Source organism: Colletotrichum truncatum (genome assembly GCF_014235925.2).
Source record: "Colletotrichum truncatum strain CMES1059 chromosome Unknown Contig_0005, whole genome shotgun sequence".
Classification (NCBI taxonomy): domain Eukaryota; kingdom Fungi; phylum Ascomycota; class Sordariomycetes; order Glomerellales; family Glomerellaceae; genus Colletotrichum; species Colletotrichum truncatum.
In genome coordinates, this window is record NW_027222402.1 from 563,858 (window position 1) to 585,125 (window position 21,268).

At 50.2% G+C, this 21,268-nt stretch overlaps 5 protein-coding genes across 5 annotated transcripts; 3 read left to right on the forward strand and 2 right to left on the reverse strand.

The window, feature by feature from the left end:
- Positions 1-4,849: 4,849 nt before the first annotated feature.
- On the forward strand, positions 4,850-6,670 carry CTRU02_208166 (major facilitator superfamily transporter; the record flags this gene model as incomplete). The annotated part of the gene is made up of 2 exons (XM_036725894.1): positions 4,850-5,119; positions 5,192-6,670. 2 exons carry the CDS (start codon positions 4,850-4,852, stop codon positions 6,668-6,670), a joined length of 1,749 nt encoding a protein of 582 aa, XP_036582608.1.
- A 944-nt stretch (positions 6,671-7,614) lies between these two features.
- Positions 7,615-9,050, forward strand: CTRU02_208167 (tyrosinase central domain-containing protein; the record flags this gene model as incomplete). The annotated part of the gene is made up of 6 exons (XM_036725893.1): positions 7,615-7,811; positions 7,860-7,955; positions 8,133-8,185; positions 8,243-8,668; positions 8,716-8,834; positions 8,895-9,050. The coding sequence occupies 6 exons, from the start codon at positions 7,615-7,617 to the stop codon at positions 9,048-9,050; spliced, it is 1,047 nt and encodes a 348-aa protein (XP_036582607.1).
- Positions 9,051-10,197: 1,147 nt separating this feature from the next.
- CTRU02_208168 (prostacyclin synthase) lies at positions 10,198-11,971 on the forward strand (the record flags this gene model as incomplete). The annotated part of the gene is made up of 4 exons (XM_036725891.1): positions 10,198-10,400; positions 10,469-10,900; positions 10,983-11,690; positions 11,749-11,971. 4 exons carry the CDS (start codon positions 10,198-10,200, stop codon positions 11,969-11,971), a joined length of 1,566 nt encoding a protein of 521 aa, XP_036582606.1.
- A 91-nt stretch (positions 11,972-12,062) lies between these two features.
- CTRU02_208169 (p-type ATPase) lies at positions 12,063-16,341 on the reverse strand (the record flags this gene model as incomplete). Its single annotated transcript, XM_036725892.1, has 3 exons — positions 12,063-12,507; positions 12,558-15,869; positions 15,929-16,341. The coding sequence occupies 3 exons, from the start codon at positions 16,339-16,341 to the stop codon at positions 12,063-12,065; spliced, it is 4,170 nt and encodes a 1,389-aa protein (XP_036582605.1).
- A 2,346-nt stretch (positions 16,342-18,687) lies between these two features.
- Positions 18,688-19,392, reverse strand: CTRU02_208170 (cutinase 1-like protein 1; the record flags this gene model as incomplete). Its single annotated transcript, XM_036725890.1, has 1 exon — positions 18,688-19,392. One exon carries the CDS (start codon positions 19,390-19,392, stop codon positions 18,688-18,690), a length of 705 nt encoding a protein of 234 aa, XP_036582604.1.
- Between the last annotated feature and the right edge of the window lie 1,876 nt (positions 19,393-21,268).

A 21,268-nucleotide genomic window follows, 5' to 3' on the forward strand; every position in this document is an offset into this window, starting at 1 on the left:
ATAGAAGAAGTGAAGTTTTCAATTGCCTGTTATAAAGTGAATTGGAAATGAAATAGGCATTCAAACATCTTTGCCCATGAACGCCTGAAATTGCGCAGTAGAGGGAAGGTGCCTGCCAGAAAGGGAAATTCGGGTGACAATGAAGTGATCTCTGCCTACCTTACTTTGTCTTGTTTTGCCGTTGTGTCAACAAAGACCTCCTTGGAGGTATGGAAACTAGAGGACCGCGTTTTCAGGCAGCAATAATGTGGTGAGGCGAAGACGGCCTTGACCCAAATTGACAGTGCAGATAGAAGGTAGTCGAAGGGAAAGAAGTGTTAAATCTAATTCAAATGTAGCCTGAGCTTGAGGTAACTGAATTTTGATGGCCTTCAGTTGGATTCAAATTCAAGTAACCTTTGGTGATTCTTTTTTCTTGCTTAAAAGGAAAGAGGGAAGATGGTAGATTGGTCCTTTCTTTGCAAAGTGTGAGATGTTTCGAGCTGTCAAAGACGGGAAGACGTGACGTGACATGATGAGGTTGATCTGAACATGGCCTCTACAAATGTTCCGAGAAGTCAAAAGATGCGCTGGATAAACATCAAATGATACAGAAAGTAGCTGGATCAGATCATCGGAAGCTGCCACATTTTATGGTTAAAGGTAGTGACTCGAGGTGTCAAGTCATGTATAGGTACCGAAGATTCAGTTGTCATGGACCAGAGCAAAACTGTGGTATTTTCAGGTAGTCAAAATACAACTTTTTGCAGAAATACCTCCCCTTGTTCTGAACGAGAAAATCGAGCAACTGAAAACCAAGCCAACCCCTGTGGTCCTTGAGCGATCGAATACAACAAAACACAAGACACATCATAGCAGACTTCAAAATGAGCCTATGAGTTGGAACTACACCAAAAGAGAATGCAGAGCTTATATGCCAAAAGTATGTGCCTTTTGTAAAATAAAAGAACCATAAATTAGCCGGCTTGTCGGCTAGAATTGACATTGAAGGTTACCATTTTGGGGTGAGTGCCGCGAGGTAGCCCGGAATCGTTCGGTCAATAAGGTACACAGGCAAGGTGAAAAGGCTATACAGAATGCCAAAAGAGGCAAAAACCAGCCCAAAATCAAACTGATTAATCTATATGGACGAATTTTAAAAAGTTTAATTATGACACTATGGCAGGAAGATATCAGGCATAATAGACGCACAACCTGGCAGGCGTTTGTGCGAGGACTGAATGCATAAGCCCCTTCATCGTTTATTTTTCTCAAGTTCCCACTTCCTGTCTTATGAAGACAGCATTCGAAAGGCCGCATTCGCAGCTGGAAACTCCATGATGCTCGAAAGAAGTGAGCCTTTCAAGTATGACTAGTAAACATGAAATGTTCACATTCCCCAAAAACAAGATGAAGTCGAGTCGGATAGATCACAAGTCCCTACATAGGAGCAGCAATTGAGACAAATGAAATCTAAAGTTAAGGTTATCACTTGAAATCGGGATTAAAGTTTTGGAACGACGGATTCAAATTGACTGACAAGCTGCCAAGGCTGCTTAAGGATCGCGCGAATCCAAAGCCGATGTCTCATCTGCATTGCCTTTTCCTTTGGTGTTCAGGTATAGTGCTCAATACTGTCTGAAAAATAGTGGCATGATCTAGAACATCTTACAAAACAAATGTGACTTTCATTGATAATTGAATATTCTTCAGACTGCGCTTGGTACATGGTACTGCCCGCAATCCAGCTTGTTGCAGGTCTTAGCTGCGTCTTTATCCCATTGTAAAGCGAGAGATGAAGATGAACGGGCAAAGTGACAGTACATCTATGTTCCAAGGGCACAAAATAACGGGAGACTTATTAAGCCTAGATGCATCTAACTTCATAATAGTTCATATGGTACAGTGCGTTGCATTACCCTATAAAACATTTTAACTGACAATGTGTGGTTGTCTGACAACACGAAGGCATGGCGCCTCCGATGATTTATTTCTTTTAGAAGCCACCACAAACCGACGTTTTATGCTTTGGACACCCCGGCCACAATAGCAAGGTGTCAGTACTTATTTGTCCATACTTCTTAATCGGTCTGCTTCCTGAAGCTATCAGCAAGATGGGCCAGTTGTAATCGAATGGTGTCCCAAAAAGTATTCGAAGCTTTGTTGAATCCTAAATACAATTACTTGGTAGTCGTCCAGTATAATTTATTTTGGCTTGCCATAATTAGCAAAAAAAAAAAAAAAAAAAAAAAAAAAAACCTTGTGTAGACCATTTCAGATTAAACCCAGTGGCTTCCAAGTTTGTGAAGGCCGTCAGCTCCTAATCAGGGTTGCTGCCCTTCGGCCGGGACAGGTGACTGAGGATGACAGCAGCCCAAGTTGTGGCTTTCCACCCAGAATTGCAGGCTTGAAAGCTCAAATGTAATTGTCTTGCAAGTTTTGACGTCCTTTCAAGATTGTCGCGGACATATCGGCCGGTAAACTTGTATGACTGAGACAACCACACTCCCCCCCTGAAACTGTACCTATCTCTGTGCAACACACGACCAAGTATCTTAGGTAAAAGGCCGAGGAGTTTTCTGCCTCGTTCTAATTCCCATGGGTGGTTTTATTGGGAGCGGTTTATTGCGCAACAAAACCAGTTACTTCGAGTGGACTTCAAGTGACTGCAGATTGACTTCCTCGCACTATCCCTTCAGACTAGCTGGGCTGAAGACAGCCTCAATGTTTTGCCTACGCAGGAGGCTATTGCAATATCTTGATTCTTTTTTTTCGCCTCCTTTGGTAGCCCTCGTAAACAACGGGTCGATTCCGCGCTCCCTTGCACAAAGTTTTCTCGTCCTACCCGATTGTCGCAGGGGATCAATCATCTGTCTCACGCGGAGCCAGCGCCACGGAATGGGAAGATTCTTGAATAATCCGGAGGTAAGATTCCTGGTCACCCGGCAGGGATGGGAGCAGAGACTCAGGGTCCCACAAGATCATGCGGGGCATGGGCAAAATAAGAAAAAAAGAAAGCCCATGAATCATCTCTATAGCCAAGAAATTGAGGATATCACAGCCGGAATGCTTTTCACAAAAGTGCGAAACAACAACTGCCGCGTCCGAGCAGCGAGCCCAGAGCGACTCGAACGAGGCACGCGCTATCAATCTTTTGCACATCCAGAGGCCTGAGAGTTGAATTGGTCAGCTTCGTTATTGCTTCTTAAATGTGACGATCGAATGATTTTCTTGCATCTGGCATTTGGTGTCGGGCGGTTACACATCACATGGAAGCCTACATGCATGGATCGACTCGATGGCCCAACCAATGCAGCGCTCAAGGGAACCAACCGGATCTGGGCTTTTCCAACAAGACAAGGGGCGTAGATCGATCTCGAGAAAAAGAAAGCTGGAAGAAGGGTGCAGGGGGTTACATTGACCCCAAAAAGCCCCTCAGCTCTTCTTTATCACGGTCGCCTCGTTGTGACCAAACCTTGCATCATTGTCTGAGCTCGCATCTCTCATTGCTTGTTGAGGCCCTCGGATGCCCTGATAATTGCTTTTTCCTCCAATGATGAGAAAAACTTCTGTGAATTCTCTCCCCCTCCCCCCCTCTTCACTGCTGACGAGCTACCGGCTACTAAACAATTATGTAACTTCGTAACGTGCACCGTATCGGGCGCTGTTCTTTTCTCAGCAAGGGAGGGGAAACACGACGGAGCGCCAGATGACGACCCGATGCATTAGGCCCCCCTCCGGCTCTCCCTCCCTTCTTCAATAACACGAGGGTTCACCTACGTGGAGTCACCGCAAAACAGGGAACCCAATGTCTCGATTTAGCGTGACATTGGGCGAGCTGACTCCAGGTGGAAAAAAAAGATTGTTTACTCGAATCTTCTCCCTTCATTCGATCTACCGAGCCCAACCAGGTGGATCTCAGACAGCGTGATGTCTTTATTATTATTCTTTTTTACGAGAAAAATTTTCATTGCCCAAACTCACCTGAAGCCAACGCTCGTTTGGCCCAAATTGTTGGTGCAGCAGTGTATGGCTTCTGTTTTCCCTGTAAGCCAGCAAATGTGGTGATGCTCCCCGGTTCTCGAGTCCGGGGGGTGAGAGATTACGCGTCGGCCTCATACTCGGGACATTCCCTGCAATGACTGCTCAGTACACAGCAAAGATCTGGGGGCGTTTGATATCGGCCGAAAAGCTTTTCAAGCTGTATTCTAAGCATTCAAAGAGAAATGATGTCCATTCCATCGGGCGATCACATTTCACGGTGACTAAGGTTGGGCTCATCTGTCCGCCAGCCGGGGCGGGGCGGGATATGTCCCGGACGCTCAGCCGAAAGACATGGCACCAGCTGCCAAAAAAGGTTCATCGAAAGCCACACGCACAAAGGGACGAGCAAGAAAGTTATCTTTGCAGCACACTAAACAAGCAATTATGGGACTAATGCCTCCGGGTGCAGTTCCGCATGTCTTGTGTGATTCTCGAATTCCATCCCGCTGGCTCGCCCAAGGTCCCCCCCCCCCCCCCAGTTCTTCTAGGCCAGGATGAGACTAGACGGCGCAACACCAAAAAGAATCCGGACGAACATGGCCAAGCTGACCAACATGATCTTGCTTGCGAACCCCACTCAACTCTCCATGGCGTACTGGGGTGAATGCTGCTTGCTGGTCTCTTTCTACTTTGGGCAGGAGTGTGGACAAACATGGCCAGGGTGTGTGTCCATGCCATGAATACAAAAGCCTAGGTCTGCTCGCCATGTTATTGCCATATCTCATCAGATCTCTCGAGCCATAGCAGGTGCTTCCATTTGCAGAGACAAGAGAGAATCGTTCAGATCACTTCTTCTTCTCTTCCATCTGACAGTGACAAACACATCATGGGCGGCTTTCCCAACGCAAAGGGCACATCTCGTGTTCCTCTCTCAACTTCCGGAGAGAAGGATATTGAAGTCACCGTCACCCAAAACGGAGACGATGCGATGTTCACCAACGAAAAATACGTCCCAACTTCAGTAGCAGCCCCGCCAGAGGACTTGCAATCAGACGACGAGACGAGCAGCGTTGCCAGCGAGCCCAAGAAGTTGGCAATGTCCACGGCCCGGAGCATTGCACTCGTCACGACCGTCACCGGCGCAAGTTTTATGAACGTAAGTCAACGCCCGTTGGAAATTTCGCCGATCGGCTCCGAGACATATTTGCTAACAAAAAATACCGCTCAGACCCTCTCCATCCAAGCCGTTGTCATCATCCTCCCAACTATCGGCCGAGACCTGGACATCCCGGAATCCCGCCTGCAATGGATCATCTCGGCCTACTCCCTGACCTTTGGTTGTTTCCTCCTCCTATGGGGTCGCATCGCCGATCTGTACAGCAAACGCCTCATCTTCGTTGCGGGTTCCGCCTGGGTTGCCGTCATGACCATCGCCAATGCTTTCGTCCCCAATGAAATTGCCTTTGACCTGTTTCGTGGCCTACAAGGTCTCGGCGCCGCCGCCAATGTGCCCACCGCCATCGGCATTCTGGGCACCACGTTCCCGCCTGGCAAAGCGAAGAATTATGCATTCAGCGCTTATGCCGCCGGTGTCCCTCTGGGCAGTGTCTTTGGCACCATCCTCTCCGGCTTCATTGCCCAGTATGTCAGCTGGATGTGGGTGTTTGGCGTCCTCGGACTGTTCGCGGGATTGGTCGCTGTGGCAGGTTTCTTCTTCATCCCTCCTGCACCAACGCCGCTTCACCAGAAGGAACTCACCAAGAAGAAGTCAGTTGACTGGATCGGTGGCGGACTCATCACGGTTGGTCTTCTTGCGCTGATGCTTGCCCTGACCGAGGGCAACGTCGTCGGCTGGCGCACGCCCTGGATCTCAGTCCTCATCATTTTTTCGCTCATTATCATCGCCGCCTTTTGGTTCTGGCAACGCCACCTGGAGTTCAAGACGATCTATCCTCCAATCATGAAAACATCAATCTTTCATAGTGTCAAATTCTGCGCCGCTCTCGCCATCATGGCGCTCTGCTTTTCTTCGTTCAACAACTTCCTCGTCTATGCGACATATTTCTATCAAGACTACCAAGCTCAATCTATTCTCACCACAACACTTTATTTCCTTCCTACGGGCGTTGCGGGGATTATCGTATCCTTGGCTGTTGCCTATCTCATTTCCCGCGTCCCGACGTATCTAGTACTGGTCTGCGGCAACGTTTCTGTTTCCATTGCTTGTATTCTGTTTGCTTTACCTATACCGTCAACAACATCATACTTTGCTTACGGGCTGCCTGCGATGATTCTCTCAGTTATTGGCGCGGACACGGCGTGGCCTGCACTGACGCTGTTCATGTCAAAGGCATTGCCTCAGGAGGACCAAGCTCTTGGCGGCGCACTCATCAACTCTTTCGGCCAAGTTGGCCGGTCTATCGGCCTGGCTATTTCTACAGCTATTCAGACATCAGTGATGGCTCATGCCAGAGGCACATCTGTTGAAGAAGTGGGAGGAGTGAAGGAGTGGGATCAACCGTCATTGGATGGTATCAGGGCCGCTTCATGGATGAACTTCGCCTTGGGTGTAACATCTCTTATCATCGTGTGTGTATTCTTCCGGAGCTCAGAGATTGTCGGCCAAGCCGAACCTTATAAGCCTAAGAACTCTGAGAGTCAGGAGACTGTGGCGGATCCGAATAACACGGATATTGAGAGCAGATAGATTTCATTGTCTCATCTTGTTAGATTATTATTAGAAACATACAATATCCTGTCGTACTTTTAAATCTCATTACCTCTTCTTAATCTATTGATCATGACCTATCAACCGTTCAAAAGCTAGAGTATCAGCCGAGAGCAGGCAAGATCAAAGTCAATTTCAAGGCTGCATCAACCTCATTGCTGACAGTTGACAATAATCAACCCAGCAATCCTTCCTTCCGCTTGCCCTGTGCCATCCCAACGAGTCCGAGCCAACCCCGCCCGGGAGAATGTGGGTGTCCAGTCAGGCGGTTGAATGAGTATTACAATCAATATTTCGCGGTTCTCCTTCCCTATGCGAGGCAATACGCCGGTTCTGCCCTAGCACCGATCGCTCTTGGCGATGCCAAATGAGGTGGTAAGACGATGTTTGCCTCCATGCGAACCCTGTCCCAACCTCTTCAACGAATGCGTGAAGAGAGCAAACATCTGCAGGCAACTTTGCGGTGAAGAACCAACAAAGTCTTTTCCGAAGACCCTAGTTCCCACGGCCAAAAAGTTGCAAACAAGCAAATGAGAATAATCGGGGTTATTTTTGCCTGTAGTAAGGATGACTTCCATATATGCATGTCATCCCGGATATTGACTACTACCATCCGGGCCGCCACGCTTGGCCATTCAAATGTCACACTACCATCCGTCTTACTGTCGGCTATGTCCACGGAGACTGAAAACACCTGCCGATAGGCTCACCTAGGCACTAGCGAGTGCGCTTCATATAGTGAATTACCCAATGCCACCATGACATTGCATGCTCTAGATTAGCCACAGTTAAAAGAACGTATACAATGAAGAGTGAACTATTTGAAATGTTGATAGATAAAGTCTGTGAAAGACCGTTCTTAACTGCCGTGATCTGTGGAGTAAGTCCAACTCGGTGTTCCCGATATTCTTGCAAGGCTCAACATGAAGTGGCTTAGTTTACTGATCTTGCCTGCTGCTCTGCTGGGAGCGGCGGCTGACCCATTCCACTCGCAGGAGGACATAGACTCTGGAAAGGTCCTACAAGCTCTGAGCAAGAATGCCTACGACAACGCAATGGCGAGACTAGAAAAGTCTCGGGTTGGTTGCACAATACAGAACGTCAGGGTTCGCAAAGAATGGTAAGTTGAAGTGTACGTTCAGTGATACGCTCTAATTTGAGATAATAGGCGAAAGATTCCCGGAGAGGAGAGGCAAGCTTTTGTGAAAGCGATCGAGTGTCTTATGCAGCAAAAGAGTCTCTACCCAGATGTCGAAGGAGCCAAGTAAGCCGGCTATCCATCATCGGCCGTAAACGTGGGGCTAACTGTAGAAGATCTGCTTTTGACGATTTTGGCGTCCTTCACTACTATCTCACTCCTTATGTTCACCTCTCGGTATGGATAAGTGGTCCCTTAAATGACTTGGCTAACTTCTCAGGCATCTTTTCTCCTGTTTCATAGATACTATGTCTACAGTTACGAGGACAGTCTCCGGAGAAAATGTGGATACACAGGTATAAACAAACCCTTGGCAAGACTGAGTGTTCATGACGATTTCTAACGTCTCTTAGGGACCTTTCCTTACTGGGAGTGGGGCCTCGACGCTCACAACATGTCCGCGTCGCCGGTATTTGATGGATCTCCTACATCCCTAGGCGGCAACGGCGTTTTCATCCCTGGTCATCAACCCGCTGTCCCAAATACGCCGGCAGGCTCAGGAGGTGGTTGTGTTCCCAATGGTCACTTTTCCAACTACACCGTCAACTTGGGCCCTTCCAGGGAGCCCGGAGAGCCGCTGAGGCACAACCCCCGGTGTCTAAAGCGGGATCTAAACACGCACATCTGTGCTCGTTGGGCGTCCCTTCGTAACACGACAGACACAATTCTTCAAAGCCCCACCATTGAGGCCTTTCAGGCTATGGTCCAAGGTGATGATCGGTACCCGCCGGCAGCGTCCTTGGGCATGGCGGTGCATGGCGGAGGCCATTATGCCATCAGTGAGTTTACAAATGCTGACGTAGGTTGAAGAGTGCTGACGAGATAGGCGGCGATCCGGGTGGTGACTTTTACTGGTCCCCTTTGGAACCCGGTTTCTACCTCCATCATGGTCAGATTGATCGCATGTACTTTGTTTGGCAGAATCTGGATTGGGAGAACCGACAGGTGAGTATCTTGGGTTCAGCAGAAATCTGAAAGGTCTTGCTAACATATTGGTCTTCAAAGGGAATCTTTGGTACTGGCACCATGAAAAACGTTCCTCCCAGCCCAGACATGACCCTTGACGATGTCCTAGACATCTCTCCCATCAACCTCCCCCGGCAGCTAAGAGAGTTGATTGATACGCTTGGCGGGGACCCGTTCTGTTTTGTGTACGAGTAAACATGGCTTTGATACAATTGTCACTCTTTGATAAGGACATATAATGGGATATTGAATGTGTGGTTAAGATAGTGAAACAAATGGTACCACCTCTCATGTTTTAGCCTGCAAATGCGAAGAGAAGAATGTCCTTGAGTCGACATTTGAGACCTTACTACAAGTGAGCAGCTTGGTTCTGCTGGCCGTAGAACACGTTATGGAGTACTACTCTTTATAAGGCTGCAGATTGCCTCGGATAATATACTAAATATGAGATTGGTGTCTTGCTCCTACTAGACATCTACTGAATATTTGGGCTCTGTGTCAATAATGCTACACCGTTTCGGGTTTTTATTTTAGAATTTTTTTTTTTTTAAACCTTATCCTTTCAAAATCTTGTAGATTATGGAAGGATGAATGAAAAGCAGAAAGTTAGTACGCCAATAACCCAAAATCAAGAGATTCATTCCAGTTAGAATACCCACATAGAGAGGAGCGCCTAGAGCTAAAGGAGAACAATTGAAGAAGCAGAACTAGACTGGGAGACTAAAATGAGGGAACAACAGTTTCACAAGGTAAGGTATGACAATGTGTTCTTAACAACTCGTTTGTTCACTAATCTCTTTATCTGATGCAACATTGTATTCGGTTTCACTGGAACAGCGCTACCATGTTTAAAACTCAAAAATTCAACAGCACTGCCCCATAAACCTTCAGTGAACTGACAGGCGAACCCCAAATGTACTATGTAGCTGTTGCGTGTCTCAACAGATGAACACACCAGGCCAATGGAAAAGGGACACGGCGCATTGTCATACACAGAATTCATTGCAATTTCTGCTTCTACTTCTCCAATTGACGATTTACTGAAGCCACAACCAATAATTTGCATCAGTTTACGGCGCCCTTCAAGCGGCACCGCTCTCATGTTAACGGCTGATAATCCAGTGGTTCCGATTGGCCCGTCTAGAACCAGGCACCACTTTTGATGAGCGCTAATGCAGCTTCGCGATCCCAAGGGAGTAAACGAGATCCACTCATTGGCCCTACATTTTGGCATCTGAACGGCTGCCATTTAAAGCCTTATCGATCCCCTCATCGGCATCTCTGTCATCTTACATTTGAGACTTTCCAAAGATTCTCAGCATCAGAGGTCAAAACAGCAAACATGTCTCTCCTGGATCTCGGCGACAGATTGGGGCCTTCGGGCAGCCTAATCGGCGCCGGCCTCGTTCTTCTCCTGGCCTACTTCATCATCAACCCAGTGTCACTCGATCGCGAAGAACCACCTTTGGTGCGCCCCAAGGTCCCATTCATCGGACACATTATAGGCATTTTCCAACACTCTTGGTACTACCTTACCATGGTCTAGTATGTTCTCGCTCGGGATATCTCCTCCCCGTACCAGTGCTCCCAAACAGAGTCCTAAGATTTCACAGCCACAGGTCCAACAAACTCTCAATATTCACCCTCCCAATGCTCAACGGTAAGATGTACGTCATTGCAGACCCGGAGCTCACCCAATCCTTTCTCCGCAACCGCCACCTCAGCTTCGACCCTCATCTCCGGGACACCATTCTCGGCCTGGCGTGTATCCGCCCCGAGACGTTGGTCATCTGGGATAACCCGGATTTCTACATCCCCTGGGTGAAAATCATCTACGACCACATGGGGGGCAAGTCTCTCCTCCAGCTCAACACGTCTGTTCTCAGACACATGGCAGCCAGCTTGAACGGGCTAGACGCGGCAGGCTTGCAGGTGGAGGACCTGTACAAATGGAATCGCGACATTCTCACCCTCGCCAGCACGGATTCCCTGTACGGTGAAAAGAACCCCTTCAGGAGAAACAAGGAACTCATCGAGGCCTACTGGTTTGTTTTTTCCCCCCCCACCTCCCTCATCACCCTGACCCTCTGCGTACCTTGGATGGATGAAAATTGACAATGGAACAAGGACATACGAAAGGGAAATCCCCAAAATGATGCCCAATATCCTCCCGTCCCTAATCGCACCAAAAGGATACCGTGCCCGAAGCGACCTGATCCAGGCCTTCACAAACTACTTCAACGCCGGCTACGACGCGTCGCCCGAAGTCCCACCCCTGGTCAAGGACCGGTGCGCATACGCCTCGAAATTCCAGATGCCCCCCTCAGAGATCGCCGCCATCGAACTCATCTTCGCCCACGGCGCCCTGTCCAACACCTTCCCGACGTACTACTGGCTCTTCACGCGCGTGTTCAATCAGCCCTCCCTCGTCGAGCGTCTCCGCGAGGAAGTATCCAGCGTGATCGAAGAGACCGGGACCACGAGCGACGGGCAGCGAAAAGTCACTTTACACGCCGAAAAGTTGGAGGAGAAGTTGCCTTTGTTAATGTCTTGTTACCGCGAGACCCACCGGCTATCCGCCGACGGGATCATCGCCAGGAAGGTGATGGCCGATACGACCATCTCGGACGGGCAGAAGAGGAGCTACGTCCTCAAGAAGGGTTCCCATGCTCAGGCTCTGCAGGGTGGTATGCAAAAGGACAAGGACATCTGGGGTGAGAACGTGAAGGACTTTGTGGGAGACCGTTTCCTGAAGTTGGCCGAGGAGAAGGGGGAGATGGTGTCGAGTTACACGGCAAGGGGCTTCTTCGGGTTCGGCGGCGGGAAGCATATCTGGTGAGTTACCCCCTTTTGACGACGGACGAGGTGTGGATGACGAGCTGACAAGGACAAGTCCTGGCCGGTTTTTCGCCGGAGGTGAGATTCTCGGGTCGATGATCTTGCTACTTTCGAGTTTCGATGTTACAACACCGGAAGGAGGCGCGATTCCGGTCCCGGGGGCGACCAAGATTCCCGTCACTGGGTCCATGGGCAAGCCGGTGCCTGGTAGTGACTTGAGGGGGAGGATCACAAGACGACCAGGTTGGGAGAACGTGCAATGGGAGATTGCCCCGTGATGATCAAGTCATAATAGTAATATTGACGTGATAAATGTGATACAAAACAAAACAAAAAGACTAAACATGGGTATCTTGCGTATAGAAATAATTATCCCGTCCTCTCCAAGACGGCGACGTCAAAGTCTCCTTCCTCCTCCTCCTCTTCAGGCTCATCGCGAGCTAGCTTTTTCAATCGCTCTCTCACTGCAGGGTCTTTCTCTAGTTCCTGCCATAGCTCCAAGCGCCACTCGTCGGCGCAAACATCGTTCTCCTTCCGGACCCAAGGCCATCTCCACATGCCGTTCAAGATCATGCTCCGCTGAAAAGTGCGGAAGATGGTCTCCATTAGAATAAACACGAGGGTGACGATTATGAGCGTCAACCACCAGACAGGATCCGCACCAAAGATCTTTGAGAACCCGTCTCGAACTGCATACGGGCTCGGTGCGGGGGTATAAATGCCCGAAAGAAAGGCATTCCAAGCCCACCACCCTGAAAAAGTGATGAAGAATGACCCCATAACAATTGCTGATTTGTGATGTGTCTCGAGGATGCTGCCTTAGGTTAGTTAAGTCGCGCAGAATTCGACAGAGATATGACTTACAAGCACTTATAATTAATCCAAACGACACCAACAGTGAACGCAAGATCACCCACAGCAAAGAGACCCTGGTCGCTCGAGTGTGCAAACCACACATATCCCGCCCAGACGCCCCAGTAGGCCAGTACACCTTGACACGCCGCGGAGAACATCCATCCGGTGTACTTGGCCAGGTTGAGACCCATGTTTCTCTGTCCGTACACATACAACTCCGGCACAGCGAGGAGCGTGTCAGCGCTGAGGTCTTGTTCCCAGATACCCATGCAGATGACGCAGAGACTGGTGAAGAGCGTGTTGAAGACGGTCAAGCTGGCCATTTCGTACAGCGATGTTCCCGTGTATCCATTGTATCGTTGGTAAAGCGCAGTCGGGAGGTAGAAGAACATCTCCTTCCAGAAAGTACACAGGATAAACTTGGCAGTTCGAACGTAGTTCCATCGGCCATGGACCAGCAGCAACCGTTGTAGAAATCGAAATTGAGCAATTGCATAATCAGCCACTCGTGCAGCTTGAAGACCCTCGTTGCCTGAGATGCCGACGCCGACGTGACTAGCGGAGATCATGGCCAGGTCGTTGGCGCCGTCACCGATGGCAAGAGTGAGACCGTAGCCCATGCGACCCCCTCTCTTTTTGCGTAGCTGCGACCGCACCGTCTTGACCATGAGTGCCTTCTGTGCAGGTGATGCTCGACAGCAAATGACGGAGTCGACAAGTGGGACAACAGAGTAGAACTGCGCTGTCAATTCGGGAGACTTCTCGACGGCGGCTAGAGTTTGGCCGTCAATAACCACAACGCTGTGAACCATGCCAGAGTGTAAATCTTCCGACAATGCAAGCAGTTGACCAGAAAGGTCTCCTTTGGTAACATCGAGTGTGTAGAGATCCGAAACCGGTTGGCAAATCCGGGTAGAATGTGCGATATTGATGGCCGTCTCACGCTTGTCACCCGTCAACATCCAAATCTTGATGTTGGCGCGACGAAGCTTATCAACTGTCTCCGGAACACCCTCCTGAAGCTTATCCTCAATGGCGGAGGCGCCGACAAGATTGAAAGACTGCTCGATCGTCTCTGCTGCAGCCTCAATTTTCTCTTGGCGGTCGGTCAAACTGGTGGCTGCGTCGTCGAAAGACTGCTTCCAAGCGCGATAGTCCTGCTCGGGGATGAACTTTTGCGCAAACAAGAGAGTGCGGAGGCCTTCAGTGGCAAAATCGTCGAGGTGCTTAAAGCATCTTGTAAAAATGGTCGAGTCGTCCGCAATTGCGGGGTCGTCAAGAAAGGCAAACTTTTCAGGAGTCTGATGTGCCAGGCCAGATGTAGTGGGTGAAGCTTCAAAGGAAGGGGTGCGGATGGTGATGGACGGACGTAAATAGTCTCCAGATTTCCGTAGCTTGCTTGCCTCAAATGATACACTACGATCCATCAGTGGTCTTGAGCTTGGCCCGGGCGCATTTCGCTGTAAGGCTAAACTTCGTCGCAGCGTCATGCTCGCGCGACCGCCGATGCTAATCCTTGGCTCTTGCTGCTCGCTCTTCCTCAGAAGCTCGTGTTCGAGATCAGCGCTCTTTCTCACATCCTGGGCCTTTTGCAAAGCCAGATTTGCCATCTTGAGTCTTGGGAGGATAACCGAGTCGGCGCCTTTGCAAATGATGCAGATCCGTCCATCGGGGTATCGGACGATGATGGACATTCTCTTCCGGTGGCTACTAAACTCAATGACGTCCAGAATCTCAAAAGTAAGGTCCTTTTCAGGTTCCGAGGCAAGACGCAGGGTGATGCTTGTGGAAGACCGACCAATGACTGTATATCCGAGCTCTTGGGCGGCCTGAATGATTGCTAGCTCGTCTGGGGAAGAAGACTGGTACTCTATCTCTCCGTCTCTCATTTCTGGGAGACAAGTGTGGCACAGGGCCATGGCGAGGATATAGTCTTTTGCCCTCCTAGCGAACAGCGAATGGGGCCTCAAGGAGATAAACTCCAAGAGGTCTTTGGTCGTGACTTCAGGTTGAACGTGGTCAGGGCGGCCTGTTGACCTCCATTGCGAGGATGACCTCCGTGTAGAAGGCGCCCTGGAGCGGGCCATTGAAGGCCTACCGAAAGATGTTGGGGACTGGAGATAATCATCTGTACTAGCCTCGGGCCGGATGTACTGTGTCGAGACTCGGGGGCCCTTTTTCGCTTCGGACAGGGTGTCGGTTGAGCTGTTTTCGCACTCCAGATCCACGTCGGGTTGATGAAGCCATGCCGTTCCTGCGATGCTCAATTTGCGGAACTTCATGACGTTCTCAGTAAGAGTTCCGGTCTTGTCGGTAAATATGTAGCCAACTTGACCCAAGTTTTCTAGGATGGTGTTGGTATTGCAACGAGCCGGCGTATCCGTTTCGGGGTGATACATCTCAATGTCGGAATTGAGCATGAGCAGCTGGCCAACTTTGACAATCTCGAGACTGACATAGAGGGCCAGTGGAATGACGTTGTTGAACTGAATGATGTAGCCGATGACTATCTCGTGGAGCTTGACTTGGGCGTCTTGGAGATACCATGTTCTTCGCTCCTGCGATCGCTGCCACATTATGTAGCCCACAGAACAGCCGACAGACAAAACCACGACATAAAAGGCTAGGGTGAGCACAATCTTGTTGGCCACAGTTTCGAGTGCGGGCTTCTTAGCTTTGGGGTGCTGATTGGCGTTCATACGGATCTTGCACTCCTCTCCCGTGTTGACGACGATACCGATGGCGCATCTAGTATTGCGTAGAATGCTTCCGCGGTAAATGACTTCGACCGAAGTCAGCGGCAACGACTTTCCGTCAACGGTAACCTTGCCGTTAAACGTATATAAATCTGGGTTCGGGTCTTCGACAACAAATTCGGCATCGCATGCGTTGATCCCCTCGACTGTGTCACAGCCTCTGATGGCGGTCGATACTTGCTTGCTTTTGAGATTCGTTTCACCGTCGAGGGCCATTGTCTCGATGTAGGCCAAACCATTCTCTCCATCGGCATGCAATAGTACAATGTCCGCCGGAATCGCTTCGTCTCGCTTCAGCTTTATTACGTCTCCAACCTCGATATCGGCCCATTTTGTCGCCATCCATGGCTCATCCGAGTCATATGACTCCAGGTCATCTTTCCCTCCGATCTTATTCCGAAGCTTCGACAACCAGTTCTGGTGAGTTGCATCATTGCGCCGTTTGTGGTGTTTAAGGACCTTTGCTACGCATGCATTCTCCACTTTGTCCAGCCTGTGGCGTTTGAAATCGTCGTAGCCTTCTTTCGCGACAGTGACTAAAACAAAGAACAGCAGAGGTAAAATCCTGTCCCGTCGGTCAGCATAAACCGCCCATATTGGTGCTTAGGAAGTAGGGAGGCGAACGTAGTGAAATTACCAGTCGTCGAAAGTCCAGGTACAGTCTGTGGCACACCGACGCATAGGAAGTAAAAGTTGCCGATGCGAGAGAACTGGAAAAACAATTGTTTTGGTATGAAGTCATATACCGTGTATCGTGACGTTCGGATGGCGTTGGAAACGTAAGGATGGCCACCCCTTCTTTCGTCACTTAGTGGTGTCTCCTGATCAAGGCGAAGAGGGATTTGGCGTCCGTTCTTGGATGGTGGTAAAGACTTTCGACCAAGGACGATCTCGAAGAAGACGCTTCTGCACCAGGTGAGCGCATCACGCCTCGGCGACGCATCGGACCACCGCGATTTCCCCGGAGAGACGCCGTCGGGGCCGCACGGCGCATTGCCTGGCGGCGGCTTATCTTGTTGATCATGCTTTTCGTCCATTGTTCCATCAATTCCAACGAAGTTATAAACGAGTGACAGATGTTGGGGTTTATTTTGTCGGGTGGATCACGCCCGGATCAACCAAAGAAGCGCAATATCGCATCAATTTGTTCAAGGCAAGTGACGTTCATACGGTCGCATCAGATGTAGTCTCTCGCACGCGGCGCGCGTATTTTGGTTGAGTGACTCTCGATGATTGCTAATTTGATGGCGACGGTTTAACAAGCCCTGACCTGCACAAACCTGTGTTGAATAATGCAGCGAAAAAGCGCCATTCTGTCGCCTCTCCGCGAACAACTGCTGTGATGACAAGAACAGGTGAGAAAAGAGGAAATCGTGGGGAGAACAGGATCCAACTGAGCAGGGAAAAAGAGCGGGCATCGAGTTCGTCATTCACGACACGCGAGTGGGTTGCCAAGGCCCATGGCATCCTCGCGAAATTAAACGCTGCAGGATGCTAAAGATTACAATAATCAGCACTCCTCAGTCAATTTTCCACACAACCGTCAGCGGGCGGTTTCCCCGTTGGTAGCAGTTTTCCGTGCTGATCTCCCCACGTGGTGGGAACTACGGCCAAGGGTTGTAGCTGGCGATCACTGAACACTTGCTGTGCATCTCGGGTGGCTATGACTATCTGCAAATCATGTCGGGTTGAGGATAACGCAAGGCCGCGCAAAGCAAGTTGAATGGATGCTCAGATGAATATGGTGATGGTGGCAATTGCAGAGACGAGGAGTTCAGCTGAAGGTTTTCGGCGACGCAAGGTTTCCAACAAGCTCGACGCCATTGTTTGCCAAGCTAAAGGACCCCAACATTGCCAATAAACTTGACACCTGCATCTGGCAATTCTGCCCACGGCACCTCGTGTGATGCAGATCAACCGGGAAAAATCCCAAAGTCTAACACCATTAAATCGAGAGTTTTCAACGGTCAGCAACAAGCTCAACGCCGTCGTCTGCCGAACCTGCCAGTCGCACCTTGTCCTACACGCGATGAAAACGTGACTTGCAGAAACCCGAAAGCTTAATGCCCTACCCTTCCTTAGATTGCCGTAGAATATTCCGTAGTATCGGCAAATGAGAACGGATGACCTAACAGCGGCTTGACCTCCTTCGGCCACACTGCCAAAAGTGTCGCTAGCCGCGAGAGACGCCTCTAGCGGGGTGTCTACGGTCCCCGATTGTCTCGTTTAGGCCTCGACAGCGAAAGATCGGTCGACGAAATATGCCGCGGCTCCGCGTCATAGCGGCCCGGACCTCAACCTTCGGGGAGGCATCTGATCGGCTAGCCTATCAAGGCTCTATCTGCGGGAAAAGCCACGGTACCCGAGGGAACGATACAGCACGGATGCCATCTGGTGTCTTGAAAGGCCAGTATCGATGAAGGCGATTTCGGACTTCTCGGGAGCCATACAAAAGAGGAAAGAAAAAATTGAATCAGGCAAGAGATGGTACAGGCAAGATCCCTCGATGAGACGTCGCAAGATGGTGGAGTTGAACGAGTATACTGCAGTTCAGGGCCAACACCGCGAACGGTGGCACACCACTGGCACGGTCTCGGAGTTGGGAGTTCGGCATTTGTTTCCAGCGGCGTCTTTGGATGTCAATGGGATGATGCCATCGTCCCTTATCTCCTTGGTTGGGGTGAAACAAAGAAAGAGATTGGAAAAAAGGGTAACGGGGAGCAAAAAGAAGAAGAAAAAGTATGAAAACGAGGGACTTGGAGGGTTCGTCTTCTGTCAGAGGGAAGGAGACAACAGATAGCAGTAGTCAACTATCCGTACTGCGATACGTATACAGTGCATGAACTGTATTTTCCCCTCCAATTCGAGAGAAATACTCACAGAAATTTACTGTGCGGATTTCACCTTCCACCCACAGACACTAACAATTTCACCCCTTGTCTCGTCCCTTTTTAAGCCTCCTCAACATGCATCATCCATACCCGATTTTCTCCCCGAACCCCCTGAAATGTCAGAATCCTATTCAGTCACTGTCACAGAATTAACTTTGGATGGAGCCCCTAAGGTTCGGAGAATTCTTTTGCATTTATACATCAATCAACGAGTGTCTGGTACCTGTTATGGTGGCCACTAACTACTCCACCCCCCACGGTTTCTAAATCGCCCTCTCTAGTCACTCACAATGAACGGTTTGGTTCGGAATATGCAACAGAAGAATTGAAGAAGAAAAAAATATGTCTTTATGCATATAGAGAGGACGAAGAGAAACAATTAAAACAAGAAAGTGACGCCTGCCAAAAAAACAGTCCCGGGGGGAAGTTGCTAAACAACCCCCCCTGATGCAATGTTGTGTATAATGTGCCCGCAAAATGCTAAAATTCTCCTTATTTGGGCGTAGCTCCGGCCGCTGTAAGCTTCTCGTTGATGAACTGGGCCTGCTCGTCGGCCCGGTTACCGTAAGACAAATGTGCGGGCAAGATGGTGAGCGTGCCTCTGCAGACAGCGTCGCCACGGGCGCAGATGATGTTGGTCTTGTCCTGGGGGAAATCCGTGATCTGGCCGCCGTCCTGCTGGAACTGGGTGTCGCCGAACATGAAGGCGGCAACGATCTGGTCCTTTTGCGCCTGCGGGAGATCTTCAACGGCACGGTGGGTCACGGCCGCACCCTGGCTATAACCGCCCACGACTAACATGGAGTTGGGGCAGTCTGTGTTGGCCTTCGCGATGAGCCGCTTCATCTCGGCAATACCCTTGGGGTCCGCACCGCCGGGAAGTGTGTTGGTCGCCAGGCCAGCTGCGTAGTCGACACCCTCGACGGCGACGCTCTTGAAGCTGGCCTTGACGCCGTTGGCGGTTTGAGGACCGCAAATGGTGCCCATGTTGCCCGTCTCGGTCGAGCCGCGAGCAAAGACCATGATGACCTCCTTGCAGCCGCCCTGGGTGAACTCCTTGGCGGTCGAACCGACGCGGCCTCCTCCCCTCTGGCGGGCTTCGAGGTCGCGGACCTCAAGTTCCTCGTTGGAGGACTCCTGGAGAGCGGGGAACGCAGTCGCAAGGGACGCGAACGCAAGGACGTTGGTGAACTTCATTTTGAGAGATGGAGAAAAAGAAGAACAAAGTTCAAAGGAAGGAAGACTTCGGGGAGTAGACTGAGATATAGCGTCGCAAAGAGTGAATGACTTGCCTCCAGGGCTAGAATGAAGATGGCGAGCTAGCTGCTTGTGACGTTGGATTTCTTGTGTACGGATGATGATGAGATGAATAGGGCTAGAGAGGTCCTGCAGCCATCTTTATACAAAAGTTTCTCTGCGTTGATCCAAGCGGTCGAGCCTTTGGTGTTGAGACGACGAGTATCTGTTTAGATTGCCAGCCTCGGCGCCGTTTCCATCATTCCATTTCGTCCCAAAGTCATGGGCTGCTCCCCGACCCGAATCTGGCCAGTCGCATCTTTCGAACCGCCACTACCAACAAGAGGCATCCCAAGACGGCGTCTCTTGGCTTGTAAGACACATCTGGGGTTGTACATGAAAAATCTCCTGAGGCTTAGGCAAAATGTGGGATGGAGGAAAGTTCCGAATCGCAAGTCTGTCCGTTTTGGGAAAACACCTCTTCCCTTGAGGCGAAGCACGGTCACAGATTTCCAGGATGTGGCAGCCAAGCCGTCGGTTTACGGTAGTTGGCACCCTCTCAGCCTGGTCCAACTGGCCGGTTCCCCCTGTCACCTCTTCCTGCAACCAGATTGTAGCATGGCCGATGTCGATTCAGTGGGGATCCAAAGGCAAGGGGGGAGAGTGATCGTTGCAAGGTACCGAGGCATCGCGAGTTTGCTTTTCTTTGGTAGTCTAAGACCGATAAGGTGGCCCCATCGAGTCTTGTCAGTTGAGTGAATGGGCCATCGTTTCGAAGTAATTGTTTGCAGAACGATCCAGGATCGACGAGACTGGGAACAGGCGACTCTCTATGGAAGTTTACACTTCCGGCCTCATGCAGGCGACAGTTTGCATCATACGAAGCCAAGGAGATCACTATCGGCTCTGAAGTAAGAATACGAGCAATGACAGATGACATCCCTTAGCGGTTACCACTGCTCGCACTCGTTCGGCAGTCCAAAGGGTAAAAGATTGCAGTAACCCCAACTAGAAGGGCGATGTACCCAAGAGGGACGAAGCACGTAGCAAAAAAGGCCCTATTCAGCCCATCTAGCTGTCAGTCGGGCCTCCGAAACAATGACTTTGCCGCTTAGCAAGAATCGGGTTGGAGGGCTCCCACGAACCACGAGATCCCCTGATGGAATGACGGCGCTTGTCGATAAAAGTGTAGCTTGCGAAATTGACCATGTCCGTAGTGGGCTCGTAAGTTGGGTTGAACACGATACGTTCTAGAAGTTCCAACCTGAAACTTGAGATGACCAGATCGAAACGAGAACACGCTTACAAAACGGGACTCCTGAACAGGGGCGGACCTGAGGGGCTGTGGCCACTTGGTGAGCAAGACGCTCGTTGCCACGACTCGTCCTGACGTAAAAACCAGTAGTGACATCCTGGGTCTGACATCTGGTGTGGTGGGCAGAGGTACAGACCTCGGAACTCAAGGAGGCCAATAACCTTCCGGAGCCGTAGGCGATGTTCTTGCCGCTTGACACTTGTCAGAGGACCGAGCGCGGGACAAACCTCTCCATAAAGAAAACACTATAAGCGCAAAGTTCGGGCTCCGGCTGATCGGAAAGGTAAGATTACTGGGGGAAAAACTGGGGTGTGTATTAAGGTATGCTGACCGAACGGTGAACATGAAAAGAAATATGGCGTCAAGCCGGCGGTTTGAGAGGAAACGGCTTTGTCGAATACGCAACGCAACCACTTACCAGATGGGCGGTCCAAGCATTCAAAAAAGAAAGATTTGCGAAGGGATGCGAGGCAGAGTCCCCTGTGCTGATCCGACAAGTTGGTCGAGCGTTTTAGTCATACT